Raw genomic sequence first — 27,501 nt, 5'->3', positions numbered from 1 at the left:
ATAGGTGTTGTATAATAATAATAATAAATAATAATAATAACGATACTGTCCATATCGAATGTTGTACACGTGTTTTGTTTTGGTTTTGTTTTACCAAGGAACTAATATTGTACATAGTTTTGAATTTCAATAGTTCAGTATGATGGAGATTGTCTTACTACTTTTTAAAATAAAAATATTATCATATATTATCAATGTTTGGATTTAATTCAAGAAGATAAATTCGTCATTAAATAAGACGAATGTTATAAAAATATGAAAGCAAATGGAGCCAAAAAGTATTGAAATAAAGCGATCATATCAGAAGTTGTAGTCATCTAATGTTCATCTATTGATTTTAGGCCTTCGTCTATTTCAGTTTTATACACGAACATCGAGGTCAAAATGGTACAAGACGGATGGTATGGCATAGAGACGCATCTAGTTGTTCGGATGGAACAATAAGTCAGGTCCCGTGCATTCCCTTGGCATAACAATAAAGGTCCCCTGAAAGTTAGAAACCAAAATAAGAGTAGGCCGTCATTGAACAGTTTTCCTCGTGCGTCCGTCTTTATTAGCCCAGTTGATTGCAGAAAAGGCAATAAGCCCAATTTCAATTCACCGCAACACCTATATAGTGTGAAAAACATCTTCATTTTTACAGTGTAAGGGTATCGCGCTTTACAGTAGCCACGTCTTAACTTCAGCTACTGGAATCTGCATGACATTTAATCTCTTGACAATAAAACTATGAGTGGTTGATATTCTGCTACTTGATACGATAAAGTAATTAACTAAAATATAGCGGTGATTGAATATTGGTAGAAGGGTGCATTATTAAACACAATATCATTTCTTGTATTCCTTCATCCATTGATGTGTGATTTTGAAGTGAATGGACACTAATGAACGAGAAATTAGATTATAATAACTAACCGCATATCCAAAAAGAACTATTACACTCCAATCAGAGAAACAAATAGACTGAAAATAACATCCTAATCAACTTTATCAAAAAGGTCATTAGATTGAGGACCTATCAATTGATCATAAAACTCATTTAAAATCTGGAAATTATAGTTCAATATTTTCCCGAGAATTAAAAGCTCGGGGGGGGGGGTGTCTATATTATTTTGACTATTTTCTCATGTTATTTAGTATATGACACAAATCTCTGTTCCGTTTCCTTGCAGGCATAGGGGATTAAAACCAATTTTGCATATTTATTTTTGTAGTCAGATCAGAGTTGTTTCCCTTTCATCACAACTTTTAGCACGGAAAAGGGTTCCACAAGAATTGAATGACAGGAGCATAGAGATAGATAATGCTTGACATTATATTTTTAACGGTACTGTGTAAAATATTTATATTTTCCGATTTGAGTTGAGGATTGACGACTTTGCAGACTAAAAAGCGGTAGTTCAAACGCTTGAGTTGAGGGGTGACGACAATTAACATTTATTAGATGAGGAAAAGCTGCTTCAAGGTTCCATTTCACAAGCATACGCTAGACAACATTACGAGTACTGAAAAAACTTAGCGTACAACTCTAATGAACTTACGTGTACGTTACTTTAAGTACAATTCGATTTATACACACGTGCTTGCTTTCAACTTTATTTATTGGCAATGTAAACCTAGCATTAGATGTCAATGGTATACATGTAATCAATTTTACATTTTTGTTAAAGGGCAAATCCCGATAATATTTTGGAGAATAAACCTGGTTAATTTTGTGTTAAAATCACTTAAAATCCTCTACCTTAGGGCCTAGCAACTAACTCAATATATTTGATACGTTTTCAAACAACTTAAACCCGTCTTAATCTGGAAGTGGGGACCGGTGCCCAAAACTGTATTATGCGGTGTCAAGAAAAAACCAGCCTTTTATTTTATAAAAATAATGTGTAGGTGAAATTTACCTTTCGTTATCAAGTACAGCACATGGGTCTAAAGAAACGGGAATCGATTATCAGGTCACCCAACGAAAGAATTGACCCAAAATCTTAAAAGGGTTACGTGTCCGGATAAGCAGTTTTGACGTTCACGTCCAAATGACTCAATAATTTGAGCTGAAATTTTGAGACAGGGTAAATACATCATTTCTTTATATTTTAGCGCTTAACTTTCATACTTACTCGGACTTTTAATTTTGAGACTCTGTTCAATTCGGGATAGTCCCTTTAATACAATTGATTGTCTGTTAGTATGTGTGGTAGATATTCATGACTTTCAGAAAAAGCATAGTGAGTCACTCATACAGTGTAACAGACTGTTAAAAAATGAAATGGGGTCATACTGTTCTGCTCCGACTGGGCTAATGTCTGAAATCTTTCCCGGACAGCGGCTCTACGGTCTACTCTTACATCGAATTCAAACTGCCAAGGGTTCTTTAACGTGAACTATATCGGCCATCGCGAGGGTCGAACACGGGATCTCCACGTTAGCGACCCAACGTCTCACCCACCGAGCGACCTCGGCTCCCAACAGGCAGTTAAAAGATAAGGATTGGGTGGGGGGAAGGAGAAGACCAACGGGGTTGGATTGACAGACGTTGTGATGCAACGCGCAGGCGTTAACCATTAGACCCCGCCCCCTCACAATCTAGAAGTTTAAACTTAAGGATGTTATTATTTGATTTATAAGTATATAGTGGTCTGATTCAAATTTAGAAGTTTAAACTTAAGGGTGCTATCATTGGATTTATAAGAGAAAAATATAGTAGTCTGATTAAAATTTGCTAATAAGAGTTAGTCCCCTTTAGCCGATTACATCCTTCAACACGAACTGATTAGGACTATAAATAAATGATAAAAAAAACCCCCACAAGTCTTCAGATTTTGAAAAATATAATGTAAGCTTTAGCTCATCGAGTTGATAAATACAAGCTATTTTTTCTAATATTAACAATCCATTATTTTAAAGGACAAGTTTTAACCTTTTTTGTATGCATAAAGTACACTATTTCGAACATTCTTTGTATTAAAGCTTTTGTCAGTGGCGCAGGATAGGGGGCCTGACAAGGACAGCTGTCTAGTCGTGTAGATGGGACGACAAACCGAAGTCCCGTGTATACCTTGCCGTGCACGTGCACGTAAAAGATCCCTTTGATGTTGGAAATGGATATAAGAGTATCACACTGTATGGCGTATGCATTTCTTCACTAGCCCACTCGGTGCAGAACAGTAGGACGTTCAAACGCAGTTCATTTCATGTATTCAACTTTATACGAAAAATAGTCAGTATATCATTGAAATTGGTCTGTTGTTTTGTATTGAAGATGCATTGTTATCATTTTTATGACTTCTCAGTTCACAGTTGAAACTTTATATCTGGAAGTATAGAAATATCTGAAGATAAAATATTATAAATATTTACTTAGACAAAAGCTTATTAATCGATGATTGTTGATTGTACTCCATAAAACATGTAACAGCCAATTTATGGAGATTAAATGATAATAAATAATAATAATGTGTATGCTCAGGGTGCATTTAATAAAATCCACAGTAACTGTTGTATTCAAATTGATACTTTACCAAGAACATATTCAAATTGATACTTTACCAAGAACATATTCAAATTGATACTTTACCAAGAACATATTCAAATTGATACTTTACCAAGAACATAGCCTATTGTTGATGAGTAGGAAGGTCTATGTTTATAAAATGATGAAATACTGAGTAAACTAGGGTCTAAAGTTATGCACCGACTGGTCTAATGAAGACGCGCATACGCTACGCAGTGTGCTATGAGGGATATTTCGCCCGGACAGCGGCATTACGACCTACTCTTATATCGAATTCCAACAGTCAAGGGTTCTTTTACGTTCACGACAATGTGTACATGGGACCACGGTTTTTCGTCCCATCTGCTGTATCTTGCCAGGCCACGCGTTCTGCACCACTAACAACGGAGAACAACGCCGAAAAATCCCGATGAACTTTCTAGGCCAACACTGGGATCGAACACTGGAACTCCCTGTTAACGAGCTACCGTCAACACACTAAGCCTCCGCGGCTCCCAAATCAGATTATAAATGGAGAGATATTAGTTGACTCAGCGTTAATCGTTTTACCTTTAACCGTTACCACCATGAATGTGTAGACCATAAGGTTTTTGTTTACCTTAAAAAACTTGAGTGTGCTACTTAAAAGAGATCTTCTGATTTTAGGGGCATCAATAAAACCCAGATGTCCTCCTTGTATTTTATGTTTCCTGAATGACAAATGGATCATAAAATGCAAAGGCCAGATCAAATTATGTTTGTTTGACAATATTGTATATGGCTGTCAGCATTTTATAAAGATAAGGCGAGCAATCCCTCTGGTTATATTGAAAATATAACTACATGATACGACACATTAATATGATTGCGTCTAGACAAGACAGAAATAGACACGTTAAACCTGCTCTAATTAACTGATTTACTTCCATAACAAAATGTCATATCGTATGGCTGGTATCATTAAATATTAACCCACACACTCATCCGTACAAATCGAAGACTATCTTGGATTTGTTCCATTTCAATTTGGGGTCCCAATGGCTCAGTGGGTAAGACCCCACTGTTGGCCGAGAAGGCTCCCCTGGGTTTTCCAGCGTCGCTTCAGCCTGGCAGTTTTGTAGGACGGACGGTCTGATAAGGCACATTTTCTAGGCGATCGGATGGGGCAAAAAACAACGTTAAAGAATCTTTGGAAGTTGGAACTGAAAAGTCAAAATCTAGTAACTCACTTTTTTTTTTAGCAAAATTGAGTTAGGACCAAATTTGTAGTTACTAGGGTATGTGCTTCTTGTTGTTGTACTAGATATTCCAATGTTTTGATTTTGTAAGCAGTTACCCCCCTAACACCGTAACTCAATAGTCAAATCAGTGGATAAGCTGGGGTTTAATATTCATTCATTACGTTTTCCTTTGTTTTCTCAAAAAAATAAATAAATAAGTCTAAGCCGTACGCTGCTCATTGGGCAAAATATTCTTCATAGCACACTGCGTGGCGTATGTACATCTTATTAGCCCGGTTGGTTCAGAAAGTAGAACTTTAAAGATACATTCTCACGAAAGTAATTATAGGGTACTTATTTCCAATGGCAAATTTAGTATATATGGAAAGCAGAGCCGTCTAATCCTACTAGTAAAATACCGAAACTCCCTGAAAAACACCCATGGGCCAAGCCCTGGGTAAACATTTCAGGGTATCACTAACTGGCAACCCGACGGCTTATTGTCTGCCAGGTTGACTTAGGGAGCGGTTGTTATTTCATGATCGAATGGTAAGGCGGTTTTGGAAACGTTGACGGGTTTAAGCGTATAGCAGATTCTGCAATTAAACGGCGGAAAAAGATGTTGGCAGAAGTCCAAGAATTTACTTAGGCTTCAATATGTATTCGAAGTGGACAATAAATAACGACAAATACATTCTGAAAATGGGCCCTCCCTCAATCAAGTTACATGCCAAACATGGCTTCTAAGAATAGATTTCTTACATCTTAGGGTATTTCCTCGCTATTACAATGTTTTGAGAGGGATTTGAAGCGATTAATAAGTTTGAATAGGTTTTTAGTCCAAATATATCATCAAATCACCCAGTTTGTAAGCGGGAAGACATCTTTAAACTCATTTCATTTCATCTCCATTTGATTACAAATTTCGTTACGTTTATTTTCCCGATTTTATTTTAAGACTACGCTTGTCAATTGATTACAACTTTTAAGAAAAAATTTCAAGCAGTTTAAACAATACGTTATTCATTTGAAAGTGAGTGAACAGGCAAATGTTTATAAGTTCTTTTTTAAAGGCACAGAAAGAGAAATAATAAATAAGACCTTTATATCGTTAAGAAGATTATGTTAATAGAAACAAAAATCAAACCTCTTCACCTCAAACTTTAGACCATAAGGTCAGTCACTCAGTCAAGTGGTGTGGTTTCGATTCCTAGCTTGTATACTTGATAAAGAGTACGGTCATTGCTGATTTTCTCCGGTTTCCTCCTACTGCTAAAGACCTCTGCACGTAAGCGAATTATTAAAATAAATTTTTCCATATGTTAGTCGCGAATGGAACTAGTTTGTCTTGGAAGGATGTAAAACTCTTTCTGTCAGACTTTAGTGGTAAACCGGTTTATTACCGTAATCTCCTTTTCTCCAAAATTTCAAAAATTCCTGGATGATGATTTTCTTTAATTCAAGTAGCATAATGATAAACCTTTTGAATATTCTATCTGAATTCATAATTATGCGGTTTGTAAGGATGTACCCGTTAACATAAACTGAATTTTTATAATAAGTGTATTGGCAATAAAACTGAGTATTTATTACGATACGATGTTTGCCAAGTAATTATAGGAAGATGTGGGACTATGTTCATATTATTAGAACATAATCATATAACATTTATTGGATTAGTTTATAGGGGGTTGGATGGTCGAATGGTTAACACGTGCGCGTTGCATCATAAGGTCTGTCGTTGAGTCAAGAGGCGTAGTTTCGATTCCCCGCTTGTGCGTGACAAGGAGTATGGTTACCTGTTCAACCTCGTGCGTTTTTCCTACGCGCAAGCTAATTAATGAAATTAAATGAACCATGTGTTAGTCCCGAAATGATCTATGGCCGAATAGTTAACGCGTGTGCGTTGCATCGTAAGATCTGTCGTAGAGTCAAGTGGCGTAGTTTCGATTCCCCGCTTGTACGTGACAAGGAGTATGGTCACCTGTTCAACCTCGTGCGTTTTTCCTACGCGCCAGCTAATTAATGAAATTAAATTGAACCATATCTAGTGCCGAAATGACGTATTTTGTGTCGAGTGGACGTTAAACCCCGGATCTCGGATATTGGCAATTGGAAAATTTCCCTCATAGCACACTGTTGGCTGAAACGTAAAAGCACCCTTGAAATTAAATGGGGTTTAACTTCCTACTGTTCTGTTCCGACTGGGCTAATAAAGACGAGCACATGTCATACAGTGTACTATGAGGAAAATGTTGCCCGGACAGCGGCAATACGACCTACTCTTATATCGAATTCCAACTGCCAAGGGATGTTTTTACGTGCACGCCAATGTGTACACGGGACCTCGGTTTTTCGTACCATCCGAACGCCAATACGTTGCCCCTTGTCAGGCCTCCTGTCCTGCACCACTGACAATGGGGAGCCACTCCGGAAAATCCCGATGAACTTTCTCAGCCAAACACGCGACCTCAAGGTTAGCGAGCCAACGTCTTACCCGCTGGGCCACCGTGGCCCCAAAAGCACCCTTGACATATGGAATTCTAAATATTGCTCGTCTTCCTTAGCCTGGTTGATTCTGAAAAGTAGGACGTTAAACCCCAGTTCATTTCATTCTGTGACAAAACATACATCTTTGTTAATTCGTGAGCAGTATGTGTATTTGATACATGAGAACTGTATAAATGCTTCAACTATAAAATATAGCGATAATCCATCAAACATGCAGAAAAAATAGATTGGTTTGCAGTCTCACGTGACCTTTAACCTTTGTTAGATTTTTTATCCCATTTTACTCTGCCTCTAACCAGAGATTAAACATTTATCATTCCATTCATATAAAGAAACAAATACATAGAAAAAATTTGGTTTACACTTTTAATTTTTTTTCTCCATTAGATTAATGTCGAATTCTGATAGTTTGTTAATATAGAATATAAGATGAAAGGAAGAGGAGTTATCAGCTGAAAGAGGATAACCAAATATTAATTCATTTAACTCACCTATGACCAGGTTTAGACGATGGTTTATGTGAGAACTAAGTGAATAATATTTTAATCAAAATGTGTAAATTATATCAAAATAGATTGAATGTATACTCTTCATTCAAAAAAAGTAGGGGATATTATTATTATTATTATTATTACAGCATATTTATAGTGCGCCCTTTCATATAACATGTTCAGGGGCACTTTACAAAGTGACAATGTAATCATAAATAAACAACACGATTATGGACATGTTAACGATTGTATACAGAGTCAGTTAAAAGCCTGATTAAATAGGCTAAATGTGTTTTAAGTTGTTTTTTAAAAGAATATAGAGATGTACAACATCTTAAACTAAATGGTAGATTATTCCATAAAAGAGCGCTGACCATAAGAGACTAGTTGAACAGTTTTGGGTTTTAAAAGCAGTTTATCTGATGTACGTATTGTTCGGCCAGGTGTATAAAGTTCTAAAAGATCTGAGAGGTAAACAGGAACTAAATTATTTAAAAATTTAAAATTAAGTAATAAAATCTTAAAATCAATTCGATATTTAACAGCCCAGTCTAAATTATATAAAACAGGAGTTATGTGGTCACATTTCTTAGTTAAAGTAACAAGTCTAGCTGCAGTATTCTGTACTTTTTGTAATTTATCTATAAGCTTTAAAGGTAAACCAACTACAATTGAATTAAAGTTCTCTAATCGAGACGTGACCAGAGAATTAACAAGTGACTTAGTGGCCTCTACAGTTACACATTTACGTATTTTACCTATATTTATTTACTTGAGCCCCATAAGCATAAAACTATCAACTGCGGAAATGCACTGAAGTAACCAGTGTATGTTAATAACAGGCCAATTGCATACACATGAACATAAACAGTTCACATGGGCGGCTTATCTGACGGGCCCATTTCACTCGCAAAGAGATACACAGTCGAAAGTGAAAATGGACGTTTTTGAATTTTGTCCTAATAATGAGTAATTGCTCCACCAATCCTCAGACATTCAGCAATTCGTCGTAGCATGCTCCTAATCAACCGTCCAATCACGATTTGGGGCAATCTGACCCACTCCTCTTGCAGTGCCACGGCCAATTCTTGCAGTGTTGTCGGTTGACGTTGACGTCGACTAACACGTCTCCCGATCAAATTAAACGTAACACACTAAAGCAAATATTATGCAAGAACCGATAGGAAAGCAAACATGGACAGGATAAACCAGCACGCGGCAGTTTTCATCAACCCTTCGTTGAAGTGTCAAATTTGGCAATGAACCCCTCCCACGTGTATGGCCCTATTGCGTGTCGCATGTGCAGCTCAGTCGTTTTGTTGGGGCGATAAGTTCTTCATCTGTGAAATGAAATGAAATGAAATGGGGTTTAACGTCCTACTGTTCTGCTCCTATGCTGGGCTAATGAAGACGGGCGTACGCCATACAGTGTGCTATGAGGGAAATTTTACCCGGGCAGCGGCACTATCGCCTACTCTTATATCGAATTCCAACTGCCAAGGGATCTTTTACGTGCATTCCAATGTATACACGGGACCTCGGTTTTTCGTCTCATCCGAAGGACTAGACAGCTGTCCTTGTCAGGCCCTCCGTCCTGCATCACTGACAAGGGGGAACCACGCCGGAAAATCTGGATGAACTTTCTCGGCCAATGCAGGGATCGAACACCCGACCTCCAGGCTAGCGAGCCAGCGTCTTACCCACTTAGTCACCTGATCCCCCCTTCATCTGTGAACATACTCTCAAAGCATGTCAAATGTCCATGGCTATTAATCATATCGCAACCTGCATTGGTATTTGAATTTCAATATCCCCTACTTTTTTGAAGAGTACATTTATAATTGAAATATAGTAAATTTGATATATAAAACTCAAGTTTGGAATTCACATTCATTTGTAGTGATAGGTGTCATGTACGGGTCAGGTTATACTTAGTATTTCTAGAAGGTCTGGTGTCACTTCTCATTTCAGAGGTACACATTGCTGGTACATTGCACTCTCTATTTTCCAGTAGTCATGTGGACAGATGCCAAACTGGTTGATTCTGAAGCATGAAACTGTTTGTGCAGTTGTCAAACTTTTGTTTATGGGATGAAAAAGAGAAGATGTATTTAAAGGATGGCAATAATGTCTTACTTAATGTGTATATAGATGGACCTCGGTTTTTCGTCTCATCCGAAACAGCTATGCACACATCGTTGTCGTACATATGACTATCCACCAGCCCCCGCCACCCCCACCCACCTAGTCTAAACCAACCTTATATGAACATATTCGGTTAGGGAAATTGTGGATATTATGCACAGAGTGGGTCCAATATATGGGGTGACTACGGCAATGATTTAATGGGCTGCAGTCCGAAATATTATATCGACGCGCGCCAGTTGGCATCCAGTAAATACGAACTTACTTATTATTTATAAACAGTAAAGCAATAATACTTCATCAAAAGCCACTAGTATATAGGCGACAATAAGCTTTTCTATATAATATCACATCCACAACAAGGTTAGACATCTTGATCTTTAGGGAAAAACCCATTGCTTTATCTACTTTCGTTTTATAATGAGGTGTTAGCAAGGTTCAGCACCAGTTCCTACCTCTGTGATTAGATTACAGTTCTCTTGACAGAAGGAATTAATTTTTAGCTGAACTTTGTCTCTGTTTAAATGGAATAAGTCGATGGTTATTAGGTTTTATCTTTTATGATGTAAAATCGATATCAAGTCAGACAAACGGCTTCACATTTCTTACAAACCACTTAATAACTTTTATCTTCGTCTTGCTGCAAAAAGAGAATGTATCACACAGACATTAGTGATAGCAGATATTAAAGATGCATTATGTAAGAATTAGATAAATAAATGACATTCTTGCTATAAATAGTTCAAACATAGATAATGAAACATCAATATATTGCATTCAAATTACGTTACTCTGAGCGAAGTTTTGTAGCGTAGATTGTTTATCATCTTAGCAAATCTCGATTATTCATTTTATCGTTAAATTTTAAAACCTAACGGTTGTTTAAATCCATTTAAATCTCGGTCACCCGATGATCTAGTGAGTTGATTATAGGCTTGCCATGTTAATAAAAGTTTAAATAATAATTTATATAACATTTGAAGCATAAATGAAGACCGTTAGATCATACGCAATGTAGAACATCGGAACCATCAATACGAAATAAAATAAAGTCTTGGCCCCGGTTTCACAAAGCATTCTCAAACTGAAGTTAAGAATTTACTCAAATTTCAATCACTGTTTATGAGAAATATCTTTGATCAAGAAGCACAAAAATTTGCATAGTTTCTTATTGATGTGTTTGATACATTAAAACAACAAAAGTTTTATAAAGGGCTATATTTTAGTTAAAATAAGGAGAACAATTTTGAGTAAATTCTAAACTTAACTCTGAGAGAATGCTTTTTGAATTCGGGGCCAGATTTTATAACATTGGATATGATTCTAAAGGGAAACAAATCCACAAATATTCCATTGAGCAAGGGCACCATTGGGTGCGGCGATTTTTCCAGGGGAGGCAGCAACCCCTCTTGCCCCCCGCCCCGCTAGCTACGGGCCTGCATTCTTTCTATTCAAATAAACGTTGTTACTGAATCTGATTGTCTGTGCTTCATTAAACGTATACGTTATCTTTATCCTTCTTGAGAAAAAAAAGTCGAGGAAATGATTATAAGTCTATACGTTGATTGATATTTCTTATTACTGTTTGACATATCTGTGTAGACACAACTTACTCCCAATCACAGTCTTTAGTTAATCAGTAGTTAAAGACAGACAACCCGTATTATAGATTAACCATCAATATATATCCGCACTATTCAGTGATTATTGATATACACGGTCTGACATTGACATCTCCTACCTGCCAGTCAGAACGTTTAATGTAACAGTCTATGGTTAATTTAATTGAGTTTTGCCTTGTTTTCCATAATGATTGGCAGTGGCCGGTCCACATATCACACGAACTACCGTTTCCAAGTTATATTTCCGTTACAATTAGTAACCGGTGGGCCTAGTATCAATTTCGACCAAATCGGTACTGTAAAACCCACTACTCTCTGGCTCAGTTATTATGTTATGACCTACTGTTACTGAAACGAAACTACATTTCCGTCAGCAACGGCATGCAATTAGCAATCAGTTGGTCCACTATCAATCAGCCAAAATGAACAGCATAATTTCGACTAATGCTTGACGGCAAAACCCACAACAAAGCGAAATTAAACCGGAATTAAATGAAATGAATTGGGGTTTAACGTCCTACCGTTCTGCTCCTACGACACACAGTATGCTACGAGGAGGAGGGAGAGAGAGAGAGAGAGAGGGGGATGGGGTTTAACGTCTACTCGACACAAACTAGGTAATTTCGGGACTAACATATGGTTCAATTTTATTTCAATAATTCGCTTGCGCGTAGGAGTCTTTGGCAGTGGGAGGAAACCGGAGGATCCGAAGAAAACCACCGAGTTTGTACAGGCGACCCTACTCCTTATCACGTACAACCAGGGAATCGAACCACGCCAGTTGACTCTATGACAGACTTTATGATACAGCACGCATGCGCTAACCATTCGCAATGGTGTTGTTTCGTCTGAAATTTACAAGAAAATAATAAAACACTTGATACCACCGAGAAATTTCAATTAGTAGCGATATCCGTTTATTTCATTAGGAACCCGGACATGCGGATTATATTCGAAGTATATCAGATTATATTCGAAGTATGAGAATTGTGCTAGGTCATATACATGTATGTATTAAACTGAAAAGATCACCAATCAAGTGAACTAACGGAGCCAAACTAGACACCACCATTATCAGGGAATTAATTTTATATTACGCTTGGTCGCCCTTTAAGATGAGATTCCACACATGTCTACACTGCTTATCGCCCTGTAATGAGTTTCCTATTTTCTGGAAGCTTTTATAATTGGTCAAATTTGGCAAGATATCTAAATCATGGATTTACAGACTGACTATACGTTATACAAAATTTACTTATATTGTAAGATGGCTATGGTTTAAATATTAATGATATTAAAAGCTGATGTTTTTTTAAATCAATGTATAAAACATATTTAACATATTAAATTGAAATTTAAAATGTAAGACGAGAATCTGACCAATTCGAATATTTTGTCAGTGATGAAGTGTGAAACGAGAAGTAAATCCTCTGTTGGCCTGGTAACAGACTCAAACAAACGAGCGTACTCTCTTATTTGAAAACGCTATAAATGTGATGTTTGTAATAAATATCTCTGAAAGTAATTTATACAGAAGAATGCATATTGGTGCACTAAACAATTCTCAATGAGAGCAATTATTTAGTGATAAATGTTTTAAAACCTGGTCTACAGAGATAAACCTAGCTCAGTAATTGTATGAAATTGTTTCCTGTGTATTTCCTGTTTAATTAATAAATGCTATTGAAACAGTTCATTATAAAAAAACATATTTGTTCTTTGTAATAAAATGAATCGTTGCGAAGTGTTCAATGAAATGTGTTTTAACGTCTTACTGTTCTGCACCGACTAGGCTAATGAAGACGGGCATACGTCATACAGTGTGCTTTGAAGGAAATTTTGCCTGGACAGCGGGCCTACGGCCTACTCTTATTTCTAATTCCAACTGTCAATTGTTTCTTTTACGTGGACGTCAATGCGTATACGGAACCTCGGTTTTTCGTCCATTTTCAGGTCCGCACCACTGCCAAGGGTGTCTGTGTGTGTTTGGGGGGGGGGGGCACTGGAAACCCCGATGAACTTTCTCGGCCCACACTAAGCCACTCCTGTTTTAATAAACATATTAAACGTGATAAAGTATACCTAGCAGTAAATGATAATTCTAGCAGGGAACATATGAAATTACTAACTCCTAAGTGTCTAATAGATCTTATGAGTGGTCACGTGAGAAGTCATACTCATACTCTACAACAACCATACAAATATGATGTTTATTATACATCATTTACTTAAAGCTGTTCCCTAAAGAACTAAAATTGAAATGGGGTTTAAAGTCCCACTGTTCTGCCCCGACTGGGATAATGAAGACGGACATACGGCATACAGTGTGCTATGAGGGAAATATTTCCCGGACAGCGTCGCTACGGTCTCCTCTTATATCGAATTCCAACTGTCAAAGGATCTTTTTTTATTTGCACGCCAATGTGTACACGGGACCTCGGTTTTTCATACCATCCGAACGACTGGGCAGCTGTCCTTGTCAGATCCTCCACCCTGCACCACTGACAAGGGGGAATCCACGCTGGAAAATCCCGATGAAATTTCTCAGGCAACACCAGTATCGAACCCGCGACCTCCAGGCTAGGGAGCGTCTTACTCACTTAGCCACCGTGGCTCCCGCTCCCTAAAGAGGCACACCGGTTGAAAACGCATCAATGAGCTAGACTAAAATGGTTCTAAGAGCCTTTCACGCAGCATTAATCAGTTTTAGTGCATGAAATATATTTATGGGATTACGCCATAAAGACAAAATATAGTCATTTAACTTGATATCACATTCAAAATATATGGGCATATATAAATTACAATAGATTTATATGACGCAATGCCAAACCTAGTGTTATACAAACTTAATGTCAGTTGAATGTTTGGTCTACTGCGTACTCGGCGTTTCCTTTTCATCAATAAAACGTCGTTTATTTGATAGAAATATGCGACACAAAAATTGAAATTTAGGAGATTATAACAGAATATTTGGTCTACTGAACAATAAATCACTTGATGTTTTCTTCTCATTACAAAAACATCGTTTATAGCCAGTCAGCTTTAGAGAACTTGTTTAGATTTTCTATCCTTAACTGTATAATAGTCTGACATGAGATGATAAACCTGGAATCAAGACCTCTCCCACTTCTTTTCTTATTCTCATCTCTTAATTATCAGTATTCTGAGCTTCACCTGCTACTTGTTGGTCTAGACTACTACAATAACACACTGCCTGTCAATAGGCTATCCACAAGCTACGCTTTAAGCGCTCTATGAATAAAACTTGGTCTACACGGGAAGAAAAATAAGATTGGAAATTAGTCCAAAAAACCAAAAGTCAACCGTTCTATTCACTATCCACCAGTTTCTACCCGGGGCACTCAACAAACCGCATGGTTCTGCTTTTTAACGGTAAATGTTTGGCGAATGTTTTCATGAAGAAGATAGGATTGGGTGACTTCCGGCAAACATCTCTACACTTTAACTGTGGTTAAATTTCCAAATACGATTTTAGATTCTTTTCAAATAAATCTTTTGTAACCATCTTGTACTTTTCTTTATCTAGAACCTAGGATATGCTATCGATCAAAGTTTGTGTGAGATATGCTTCAGGTCAAACTTATTCCAATTACCCCATCAATTCTACTGACAACAAGAAATATGTGTGAATATTAGAATTCTGATTAAAGTCGTGATTCTTTAAACATCGAAGAGGAAACTTAATAATTTGATAATGTAAATTCATTTGTAAAGGTACCAACTTACAATCAATGAAGGCATCGACAAAATCAACATGCAAAATGAAAAACTCGTCAGCTGGAAGACGACTGTTTACACCGTCAGTTATTTTTTTCGAGAAGTGAATGTGCTTATTTAGAAACCGATTTACAACCATATGTTTATATAGAAATGAGAACGTCAAATGTCCATCTCCGTTATCCCGGTCGGTGCAAAAAGTAGGACGTTAAACCCCATTTCATTGTGTCAAGTCCGCAAAATGTTGATAGTGTATTTACCATAACGGATTGGCAGCAATAACTATACTAATATTTGTGACTGTCGTTTGTTTATCTGTCTACCTGTCCAGGGTTGGCGGCTACACTAGAGATGTCCCGAGGCTGAAATTTGGTGTATAGGGGTAGCTTGGACCGAGGACTAACATAGGCCTGGTAGTGATGGACTGTCACTTAAAATTTCGAAGTTATTCTACACGGAGTAAACTGTTAGTTTGTATATATACATCTATATGCAAACTTTTTAAAATGATCGCGCGCGCTGTATCATAAGGTGTGTCATTGAGTCAACTGGCGTGGTTTCGATTCCCAATTGTACGTGACAAGGAGTAGGGTCGCCTGCCCAACCCCGTTGGCTTTCTCCGGGTCTCCCCCCCCCCCCATACACACACACTGCTAAAGATCTCTACGCGCAAGGGAATTATTGAAATAAAAGTGAACCGTATGTTAGTCCCGAAATGGTCTAGTTTGTGTCAAGTGGACGTTAAAATTGAGTAAAGCGCTAACTGCTGGTACCGGTTTCCATCCCTATGTTTGAGAGGAAACTATAAAGTTCCTCGTGATTTTCAATCGTGCCCCCCCACCCCCTCTCCCATCAGTGGTGCAGTTCAAAGGATCTGGCAAGCCATCGTCCACTGTGCGCGAAAATTTCCCTTATAGCTAATTACATGACGTATGCTCGTCTTCATCCGCCCGGAAAGAGCAGAAAAGTAGGACGTTAAATCCAATTTCATTTACGTGTAATGTTACACTATTTTGAGGCGTATCGGTTTAGACAGCTTACACTACTGCTGCCAGCCAAATAACCACCATGATCTAATCTAGCTTTGCGTTTAAACAAAATAGCATTTTATTTGTGAAATCCACAATTGGAGTTGTTGTTAAATACAGATATCAACCAAAAATCCCTGACATTTTTACTTCAGATTAATGAGAGACTGACATTTAAGTGAACGTAATGTTCGTTCACCTGATTTGCATTTATCACATCTCAAATGGCTCTATTTTTATGTCCTGTTATGAAACCAAGCATTGTTATCGATATAACATATTATTTATAGTTATAACCTTATGAATTTTATAAAGAAAGAAAAGAAGTTCGTTGTACATTTCGCCAGTTTATGCCATCATTAAATACCGTTTCCCCAGACTCTGTAATTACATAAAATCTTTATAAATCTAAAAGATGTCAATTGGGTGAATTTGTATGTATTGAATAACAACAAACTATAAGAATGGAGGGTATATTTAATATATTATGACCAGTAACCATCGTACTACAGCACAATTTAATGATTCTAAAGAAGGCAAACCGCTATAAAAATACCCATAAATCTTCGTTTTATACCATAAACGGTGTTATTTGGGATTTTATCTAGTTTTAACAACTTTATGTCTTAAAACTCTAATGGAAGTTGTCTGTTATTAACCATTGTTACAGCCATAATAAAATATAATTTGAGACTTGAATAGGTTATGTGATATTTATAGGTATTATCAAGCAAACCAGAAATGTTACAACCAGCGTCTGTATGGTAATCTAGTAGCGATTAAAGGCGGGAGTCACTGGTGGTTCGGTATGTGTGGAGATGGTTCACTAACCAAGATGTACCTGGTTCCTCCGGATTTTCCAGTCTAGGTTGACCTGATCAGCGGTACAGCATGACAACCGAGGTCCTGTGCGTACCGTTGGTAGCACGTTAAGGATGACCCTGGTACTATCCCGGTGTTGACCGAGAAGAGTTCCCCGGGAGTGACGAACACGGAGGTGCTACCGTTGACAGCATGTTACGTATCTCCTATCGGATGGGATTGGAAAAAAGAATAGAGTAGTGTACTACGCCACTGGCATTGTTAAAATTGCCACATAGCACACTGCATGGCCGAGAAGAGTTCCCCGGTTGTGACGAACACGGAGGTGCTCCCGTTGACAGCATGTTACGTATCTCCTACCAGATGGGGTTGGAAAAATAGTGCAGTGTACTACGTCATTGCCACTGTTAAAATTGTCACACAGCACACTGCATGGCGTATGCCCGTCTTCATTATCCCGGTTGGTGCAGAAACTAAAATGTAAATAACATAATAGCATTACAATTGTGCCTTTAAGATGTAGGGCAACTTCGTGTTTTGATACGAACTAATTAGGGACTTTGTGTTTGCTGACAATCTATGTTCTGTTTGGTTGTTTTGGGTGCATGCTTTTAAATATATGCCATTAGATGTAGTTTCGTGAATAGATCAGATAGTCCATCGAAGTCGCGGTTGGGTGTTCCCTCTCCCAGTCTGACTATCACGCCAATCTGTTGTTCATCGTATTACAGACCATGATGGTGAGCTGAAAGAATTTTATGGGTCCAGCCTTAGCATCATCACCATATGTCAAGATTGACAAAAAGTCTTTAAATATCAATTATTGTCTTTGGTACGGTGCGATGAATTCATCAACATTCATCTACAGTATTTATAAATAGAATCTTACCCTAATAAATTAATCAACATAAACGTACAATACATATCATATGTATATATGAAATGTCTTCTTCCAACACATTTACATAATTTATTTTAAACGATAGCAGAAAAACTATGATCAATATACAAAAACAATTATACCCCGAATATCTACTTCATAGAAAATATGCATTAATAAATTATTTAACATAAAAACAATGTTATGTATATTTTACATCTATGTAAATATCTTCTACTTGCAAATTTATATACTTCTTTTACAAAAACATAATTATATTACGATTATCGTTATAATATACTGAAGTGATAAAATATATACATATTTATAAAATGTACAAATATTTCTTTTATCAGTTTATATTGCCAGTGTTCACTACAAATTTGATTAGTGTATCTAGCAGGTTTCTACTCCTTTAATGTATCATCTATCATCGTATTTAACAAATTTTATCAGCGTAAAGCACGTTTCTAGTCTACAAATTTTAACATCGTTGAGCACGTTTCCTGCTCTACATACACGTGCGCGTTGTACCATAAAGTCTGTCATTGAGTCAACTGGCGTGGTTTCGATTCCCCAGTTGTACGTGGCAAGGAGTATGGTCGCCTGTCCAACCTCGTGGGTTTTCTCCAAGCATCCGGTTTCCTCCCACTGCTAAAGACCCCTACGCGCAAGCGAATTATGGAAATAAAATTGAACCATGTCCCGAAATGACCTAGTTTGTGTCGAGTGGACGTTAAACCCCATTTCTCTCTCTCTCTGCTCTACATAATCTAACTGTTTGAAAGAGAAAAACACTCGACTCGCATATAAAAATAATTAAATAAAATATATTTCATAATCAACTGGTAACGTAAAGATCCCCTTCTGACAGTTGTTCATTATGTTTTTCATTTCGATGTTTCTCTAAGCCACGATTGGTAGTATATGACCTACTACAGATATCACATGGATAAAGCTTGTCCCTCGTGTGAATTTCCATGTGCCTCTGTTTATCATATTTAGTAATAAATGCTTTCTTACAAACATCACATTTAAAAGGCCTTTCACCCGTGTGGATCATGATGTGTTTTTCCAGACACCTTTTTTCAGCAAACGATTTTTCACAAATGTCGCATCTAAATGGTTTTTCCCCGGTATGAGTTCGTATATGTCTTTTTAGAATTCCTCCTTGCGTAAATGACATACCACAAACTTTACATTTATAGGGTTTAACGCCATTGTGAATTCGCATATGGGTCGTTAAGTTGCTGGTTTCAATAAATGATTTACCACATACATCACATTCATATGGTCGGTCGCCATTGTGGACCCTCATGTGAACCTGAAGTTGTGCGTAACTTGAGTATGGCTTATTGCAAACTTCACATTTACAAGGGTTGGATGCTGAATGTAGTTTGACGTGTGCGTTAAAAGAACTCTTAATTAGATATGATTTATGACAAATGTCACATATGAATGGATCCACGTCAGTATGTGTGTCGACGTGTGCTTTTAACTCGGTTTTCGTAACAAATGCTTCAGTACAAAAATCACATTTATAGGGACATTCACCTTTATGAACAATGTTTATATGCTTGCTCAACTTGTATCTGGTAGAAAATGATTTGGTACAATATCTACAATAGGATTTCTCCCCCGTATGAAGCATTATATGTTTTGTTAGGGAGTGGTTGTCACTAAATGATTTACCGCAAACCTCACATTTAAAAGGCTTCTCTCCACTATGTAACATGATGTGCTTCTGTTGTTGATATTGAGAGCTAAATGCTTTATCACAAACATCGCATTTATAAGGTTTTGCTCCTGTGTGAATTCTGGTGTGTCTCTTTAGATGGTCATTAGTCCTAAATGATTTGTTGCAAATATCACATTGATGAGCCCTTTCTCCGGTGTGAATTTTCATGTGTTTTAGTAAGGCACTACGCTGGGTAAAATATTTACTACAGACTTCACACTTATGGGGTTTTTCGCCAGTATGAACTACCATATGAATCTCGACCATACTTCTTTGTCTAAACCATTTAGAACAAATATCACATTTAAATCCGTTCTCTTTTTTCTTCACTCTTGTTTCGGTTACGGGTGTACTAAACGGTTCCACGGGTGTACTAAACGCTTCCACGGGTGTACTAAATGGTTCAACGGGTGTATCTGGTGGCTCTACTGACTTAACATACGGTTCTACAGGTTCCGATGATGTACCAGAGTCCTCGAACAGTTTACTAGTTATGTTGAAGGCTACAGTCAAGGCCAGGTCCAAGGAATCTGGTTTAATATCCTCTTCCATTGAAAGTGGTTAGAGTCACGGCTGTGGAAATAATATAAATAATTTAATCAATATTAAAATAGTGCCATGTTGTTGAATAATTCCATAAAAAAATATAAACATTTATACAATATAAAGTCGATTGTACCTAAAAGCGTATTTATCATTTGCCAAAGTGAGGCTTTCACACCCCCTCCCCACCCACCCTTAACACACAGACACACACACACACCACGGTGTACTACTACCACCAGAGGAGTTGGGTGCTCAAGTGGTCTAACACATGCGCTTTAGATCAAAAGGTCTGTCGTTAAGTCAAATGGCATTTTTGCAATCCCAATGTAGGTTACAATGAGTAGGATGGTCGACCCAACCTCGTGGGTTTTCTCGGAGTCTCGCCACTGCTAAAGACACCTACGTGCAATTGAATTGCAGATATGAGTCTTGTACCATATGTTAGTTCCGAGATGACCTTTTTTTGTCGAGTGGACATTAAAGTCCATTTCTCTCTCTATCACTACTATTATTATTTTAAGGATATCACTAAGTCTCGTCTTGGCCATACCTTTCGTTATTGTTAAAACAAGCCAGCAGTGAGGCTGATATCCCCCGCCGATTTCCCAAAATAAATACATGTAGATGACACATATTAATTAATCGCACATTTATTTTTTTTTCAAAGGTATCGAGCAATCAAACTACTATACACTAAGTTTCATGATATAATAAATCTATCTTCAGAGTTTCATCGCTCTCACTTCACTATAACCAATCATACTGCTTATTTCTGCTTATCATAAGCAGACAGTGTTCATCATCGAACTCCGTCAAGGCTTTCACCTAATTAACGCCTACACCACGTTTGAACATTCTACCTCAATTAGAAGGAGAGTTATTGTGTTTCAAAGTCTCGGCAAATCAAACTGCTTATCGCTCTGCTTATCCTGAGCAGAAAATGCTCACTATCGAACTTAGTCAAGGTATTGATGTAATGAAACTATACACCAAGTTGCATCACTCTCACTTAATTAGAACTAAAGTTATTGTGTCCCAAAGCATCAACCAATCAAATTGCTTATCTCTGCTTACCCTAAGCAGAAAATGTTCATCTTCGAATTCCATCAAGGCATTGACCGAATAAACACCCACACCAAGTTTGAACATTCTAGCTCAATTAGAAAGAGAGTTATTGTGTCCCAAAAAGTGCGACGGACAGACAGACTGAAGGACGGACGGACAGACAGACGGACGAACCCATTTTAATAGTCCCCTGCTTTCTTCGAAATGCGGGGGACAATAAGCAACAGACCCCCCAAAAGAGTACTATATATGGCACTACATTTTTACCTAAGTTATGGCAAGTAGTAACATCGTCATTGTAACCCGGTCGGCTCTCTATCGGCGATTCGAAATAAAGAGAGTCTAAGGCTTACATGCACTTCTGGGATTAAAATACCATATTGTACACACACTGTGGTTTAATGTGGACTGGCTTACTTGTCTATAACAACAAGCCATACATAATGCCCTTGTTGCGCATGACTTAAACTAGGTTCCCGTCTGTACAACAACACACACGGTTATTGATCTATCCTATACAGTGTTTCTCTCTATACTGGGTTGGCACAGATATAAATACTTATACGCTCTATAGTTACCTCAAATGAATACGAAGCAGGGGTTTTACAACAAATACATAATATAATATTTAACACTACCAGACAAGTCATAGGATTCTTCTCTTTAAAACACAGACGTTAAAGCTATCAAAATACAACAACAAACATGGGGGCTGTGTAAAAAGCGCCACCTAACGTGATTCTCGCTTGGATACCAACATCTGACGAGAATCTCGTTATTAAGCCTTGGGCCATTCACTGTAAATAATTGTCTACGATATCACCCTTGGTGGAAGTGGACGTAAAACTATATGAATGAAGGAACGAACTGAAAATATGGCATTCTTAATTCGATACACATTTTACTAAATTACATTTAGCACGGGAAAGTGATGACGAAAATATTATTAGAATATAACAACCATCATCATTGGGAAGCCCCGGTGGCTCAGTGAGTAAGAGGTTGGCTCGCTATCCAGGAGGTTTCGGGATCGCTCCCAGCATTGGCCGAGTTAGTTCCTCGTGATTTTCAGAATGGTTTCCTAGTCAGTGATTCAGGATTCAGACAAGGAGCAGGGTCTAGTTGTTCGGTGTGACAAAAACAGATGTCCCGTGTACACATAGGCTTGCGCGCCAAAAAACCCTTGACAGTTGGAATTCGAAATAAAGAGAACGGTTACAAATTTCCCTCATAACACAGTGCACGATTGGAATGAACTACCTCCCAATGTTAAAGATTCCTCTTCACTTAAAACATTTACACAGCATCTTTCCAAACATAATAAACAAGCCCCCTTATACTTCTACTTTGGCAATCGCTCAGTAAATGTCGTCCATACAACACATAGACATGGTAAAAGCGCACTAAATTATCATAAATTTCTAATGCATGTATCCGAAAATCCTTCACGTAAGCGTGGCTACTACATGGAAAATACAGAACACCTTTTCTTCTTTTTTTTTTTGCCCACTGTACAAGGAAGAACGAATCCGTACCATCGATGATCTCCCCTACCATTTCCGCAATATTTCAGCAATTCTTGACGGAAACCCGAACGTAAACGATTGTGAGAACCAGGCCTGTTTTGAAATTGTTCATTCGTGTATTAGTGCTACAAGACGATTCAAACTGATAAAGTAGTGATGTAATCGATTAAAACCCCTAAACTACCCCCCCCCCATCCCCCGCCCCGCCCCGCGGATGAGGACACACGATGAAAATAATGATGCCACGGTGACAGTAATGACACGATATTATACTTTTTTTTACGTAATATATTATAATTTTCATGCACATTAGACATGCCAATTTTATTTTATTTTGACGGATTAATATAAGCTTTATAGCTTGTTTCCCAATCCAAATAAATTATTATGTATTGTATATAGTATGTACTATATGGTAAATAAATATTGTTTAAACCATAACACATTGTGTGATAGTCAGTGCAGAAAAGCAAGACTTAAATCCGATTTCATTTCATATTATACAGAAATTGGATTACATATTGGAAACGAAAGGCTTCTTTTGTGATCACTTATGCAATTATATGGATTAGATATGCTATAATTATGGTATTGTGGACGATTGGGTGGTCTAGTGGTTTAACGCGTGCGCGTGAAATCACAATGTCTTGTCATTGAGTCATGGTTTCGAGTCCCAGTTTGAACCTGATAAGGAGCAGGGTCACCTGTCCAACCGCGTGGGTATTCTCTAGGTCCTCCGATTATCTCCCATTGCTAAAGACCCTCACGTTGAAATAAAATTGAACCATGTGTTAGTCCCAAAATGACCTAGTTTGTGTCGAGTGGGCGTTACCCCCCCCCCCCCCCCGCGGTATTGTGAGGTATGTGTAATGAATGCCAGACAAAGATTACAGAACGTGGCCCATTTCATCTGTTATTTATTAAAATCTTTAATTTGCACGCTTGTATGTTTAAGAATAATTTTGCTAGGACCGAGACATGTCCACCTATCCTGCTACGAATTTTATCTATCGGGTGGAGATAGGGGTCATTTACATAAATTTGTAAACAAATAAACAAATATGGACACGGGCATACACCACACAAAGAGCTATGAGGGAAATTTTGCCCGGGCAGCGGCATTACGGCTTACTCTTATATTGAATTCCAACTGTTAAGTGTTCTTTTACGTGCAAGCAAATGTTTACACGGGATCTCGGTGTTTTCGTCCCATCCGAACAACTACTGACATGGTGGAAAATCCCGATGAAACGAACCTCCAGGTTAGTGAATCAATGTCTTACTGACCGACTCGCCGTGGCTCCAATTTGTATACAAGATCTTATCTGTTTAGACTTATAAGAAATACTACACCTGAGTAGCGGTTATTACGTCAACGAACAATATGAAATAGTATCAAAAATGTTAACACAATTACATATGGAAAGGAATAATAACTTACACAAAACCACTGGTAAAATTAAAGTATATATCTGCAGTACTTGCTGAAGTATAATGTTCACTTCAGCAAATAAATAGTCTACGCGTACGTGTCTCTTTGTCTATGGTTAGCGTTATTAAACTCCACACGACCTTGAACTTTCTAGTTTGCCTTCATTCATAATCGTCAAATTTATCAACATTGAACATATCACATGCATCCAAGCTCAAGTCAAACATATAATGGTTTGTTGTCAGTGTGGCTTTATTAGCAACGCTTGCTAAGTGAGAGATTTATGCTCAAATCTACACCACCGTCAATCAGACAATATAATTGTTAAAACAACTCACCATTGTTAGACACAGGACAAGCCTTGGATGACGTCACTCATAACGGTTGAATCATTAATAATGGGAATAACTTTACCCTTGGCCTTGACCTCAAATACGATGTTATATTTAAACTACCCAAACAACTGAAACCCATCTTACGCTTTTCTTCATGTACTCTAAACTGTTTACTCTGTTTTGTTGTAAAATAAACGAATTCAATCGGTAAAGTGACCTACGAAACAATCAACTTTATTTATACGGAGCATATGTAACTCATGTAAATACAGGACGTAGTTATCTAGCTAGGTGCTCGATATTAACATCACAATCAGAATTCAAATGTAGCAATAAATCTATTAGAGCTGGGCGGAATGGTGGTTTTTAGTCGGAACATTGTACATTAATTACATGTCCCGTCTCAACTACAGGTGTGGATATCAAATATGATATACTGTATATTGACACACATCCCCCCTCTCTCTCTTTCTCTCCCTCTCCCCCTCTATCTCTCAAATAATATAAGTAAAATATAAAACAAGATAATATACCATCCCTGCTGAAAAATTGTTCGTCTTGCGTAAACGAACAGCGGAAGACAGAGATCTTTTGAAAAATCCTGTTTTCTCGTGAAGATTGTTCTTCCGCAATGATCCAATATTACTAGTGATATAACAATAACACGTATAATACACAGCTGTATATCTATATTATTTGTATATAATCATTTTGAAAAAAACTAAACCCCCAACAAATAGCTGCATATAAATAGCTATAAAATGTATTATATTGTTGTCCATTGCATATTGCAAATTTTACATATTACATGTATTATTTATATTTTGTATAAGTGTATAATATTGTAATAATATTTGTAAATAAACATATTTAAAAAAAAAAAAGTAAGTGGACGTAAAAAACTCTAGAAACGAACGAACGAACGTTCGGGCTAACATTCACTGTTCATATTTCATTATCATTTGTCAAAATATCCGATACGTGTATAGTTTGCGATTCTTTAGTTCGACCAAGGCAGGAGGCTGTATTGTGTGACGGGTGTGAAAGATGACAGCATAGAACCTGTAATACTGGTATGTACATTTAATTGCTTACAAATCTAGACAATGTAATCGCCGTTGAAGACATTAGATTATTAAATGTGCATATGTAAATATTATCCTTGTACATGATTATTAATCCTTACCTGTACCATATGTCACGGGCATATTAAAAATAAAAAGTTATCTTATGTAAGGAAGGAGGACATTTTTTAATTATGTATAGATTCACCTATAAATTATTTGCTTCTTTGTATTGTTATTTTTTAATAAAAAATATTTATTTAATTTAAAATCTGTATTTTATTTCTTAAGTGAATAATTGGATCGAGAAGCGATCCTTTGGGTTGGCCCGAGAGGCAACATAAATATTGGTCCGAGTGGTCTTCCAACATGAATTAATTGGTCCGAGTGGTCTTCCAACATAAATTAATTGGTCCGAGAGGCAACATAAATATTGGTCCGAGTGGTCTTCCAACATAAATCCTTTGGGTTGGCCCGAGAGGCAAAATAAATATTGGTCCGAGTGGTCTTCCAACATAAATCAATTGGTCCGAGAGGCAACATAAATATTGGTCCGAGTGGTCTTCCAACATAAATTGATTGGTCCGAGAGGCAACATAAATATTGGTCCGAGTGGTCTTCCAACATAAATTGATTGGTCCGAGTGGTCTTTTAGGTTGGTCTGAGTGGTCTCCGTTTTGGTCCGAGTGGTCTTTTTTTTGGTCCGACTGGTCTTGGTCCGAGTGGTCTTTGGTCCGAGTGGTCCGGGTACCAGTTCAAATAATCAAGGGATCATAACCAATACCTTTCTGTCGGTTAAAGCGATCAAACTGCTGTCCATCTGGTTATGAGCATTTTTTACATACCCCCCCCCCCCTCGAACTTTTGCATTCGTAAATAGATGACGGCCCTCACCAGTTAAATCCGGTCCTGGTCCCGACGATACGTCTGTCATGGGTAGTTCGTCATACGAGCATTCGATTTTCTAAGTTTCGGTTCTGTTAACGCCTTTGTTCGTTTGATAAACTAAACTTATTCTGTTTGAATTGTATCAGGAAATCGCGTACGTCATTTCGACCTGAACGGAAAATTCGTATTGATCGTTTATCAGGCTTCTACGAAGGACAATAACTGGGGATGATGACCCAACTAGTGAATTCACCGCCTGAAGAATTTTCATTTATTGCAAAGTGGGCGTATGAAATCGATGGAGCATTATCCACCTTGTTTTCTTGACTTGTAAATGATCTGTTCGTTAGTTGGGCACCCATCTTTGTTGGAATTACCAACACAAAATCGACCATGTATAAACCCTGTGTACCCAATGTTATAAGTGTACATAGTCTTAAATAAATTGTAACCGTGATTTCCCATAATTCAAGATCTTAATGGCACCAGTAATGTTGCTAGAAACTTCAAAGTAAATAATATTAAGTCTGTGACTGTCTCTAGACTTAAACATATATGTATCTCTTAGTCCGAAATGATGGGGTTTTATACCAGAAGTAAATTGATGTGTTCAGAATATGGATTTAACCAAGAGTCTCGACATGTTGTCGCCATCTTTCTTTCACAATCAGACATCAGTGAATAATAGCGTGTCAAAACTGTTCACAAAATGAGCATGGGGTATCTATTTATTGAAAGATGTCATCTGTAATAATGGCGGTGTATGTTTATAGACCGTCATTGATCAGCTGTAATTTGTCTGAAAGAATTGGCGTTGATGTGTCCCGAGTTGTTAGGAACATAAAAGTCTTAACTCCGCAACGTTTAAAGAAGATATATTCTCAGATATGATAAATGCATTTGCCTTACGATGTTTGATTGTAAGTAAATTGGCTGAACAATTAGGCCAATAATAGC

General features: G+C 37.4%; 1 protein-coding gene across 3 annotated transcripts; it reads right to left on the bottom strand.

The window, feature by feature from the left end:
• Positions 1–16,711: 16,711 nt before the first annotated feature.
• Positions 16,712–24,641, bottom strand: LOC126821975 (zinc finger protein OZF). 3 transcript variants are annotated; one of them, XM_050550654.2, is made up of 2 exons: positions 24,596–24,641; positions 16,712–20,261 (listed from the first exon to the last, which is right to left on the bottom strand). In XM_050550654.2, exon 2 carries the CDS (start codon positions 20,238–20,240, stop codon positions 18,792–18,794), a length of 1,449 nt encoding a protein of 482 aa, XP_050406611.1. In that variant the 5' UTR covers positions 20,241–20,261; positions 24,596–24,641; the 3' UTR covers positions 16,712–18,791. The 3 variants fall into 3 exon arrangements, with proteins under 3 accessions (XP_050406611.1, XP_050406612.1, XP_050406610.1); XM_050550655.2 differs by lacking the exon at positions 24,596–24,641 and adding an exon at positions 21,938–22,025; XM_050550653.2 differs by lacking the exon at positions 24,596–24,641 and adding an exon at positions 21,878–22,009.
• Positions 24,642–27,501: the final 2,860 nt, after the last annotated feature.

This window comes from Patella vulgata, chromosome 5 (assembly GCF_932274485.2).
Source record: "Patella vulgata chromosome 5, xgPatVulg1.2, whole genome shotgun sequence".
In the NCBI taxonomy this organism is placed as follows: Eukaryota; Metazoa; Mollusca; class Gastropoda; family Patellidae; genus Patella; species Patella vulgata.
Note: the sequence above shows the minus strand (reverse complement) of the source record. Positions and strands in the feature narration are given on the sequence as shown.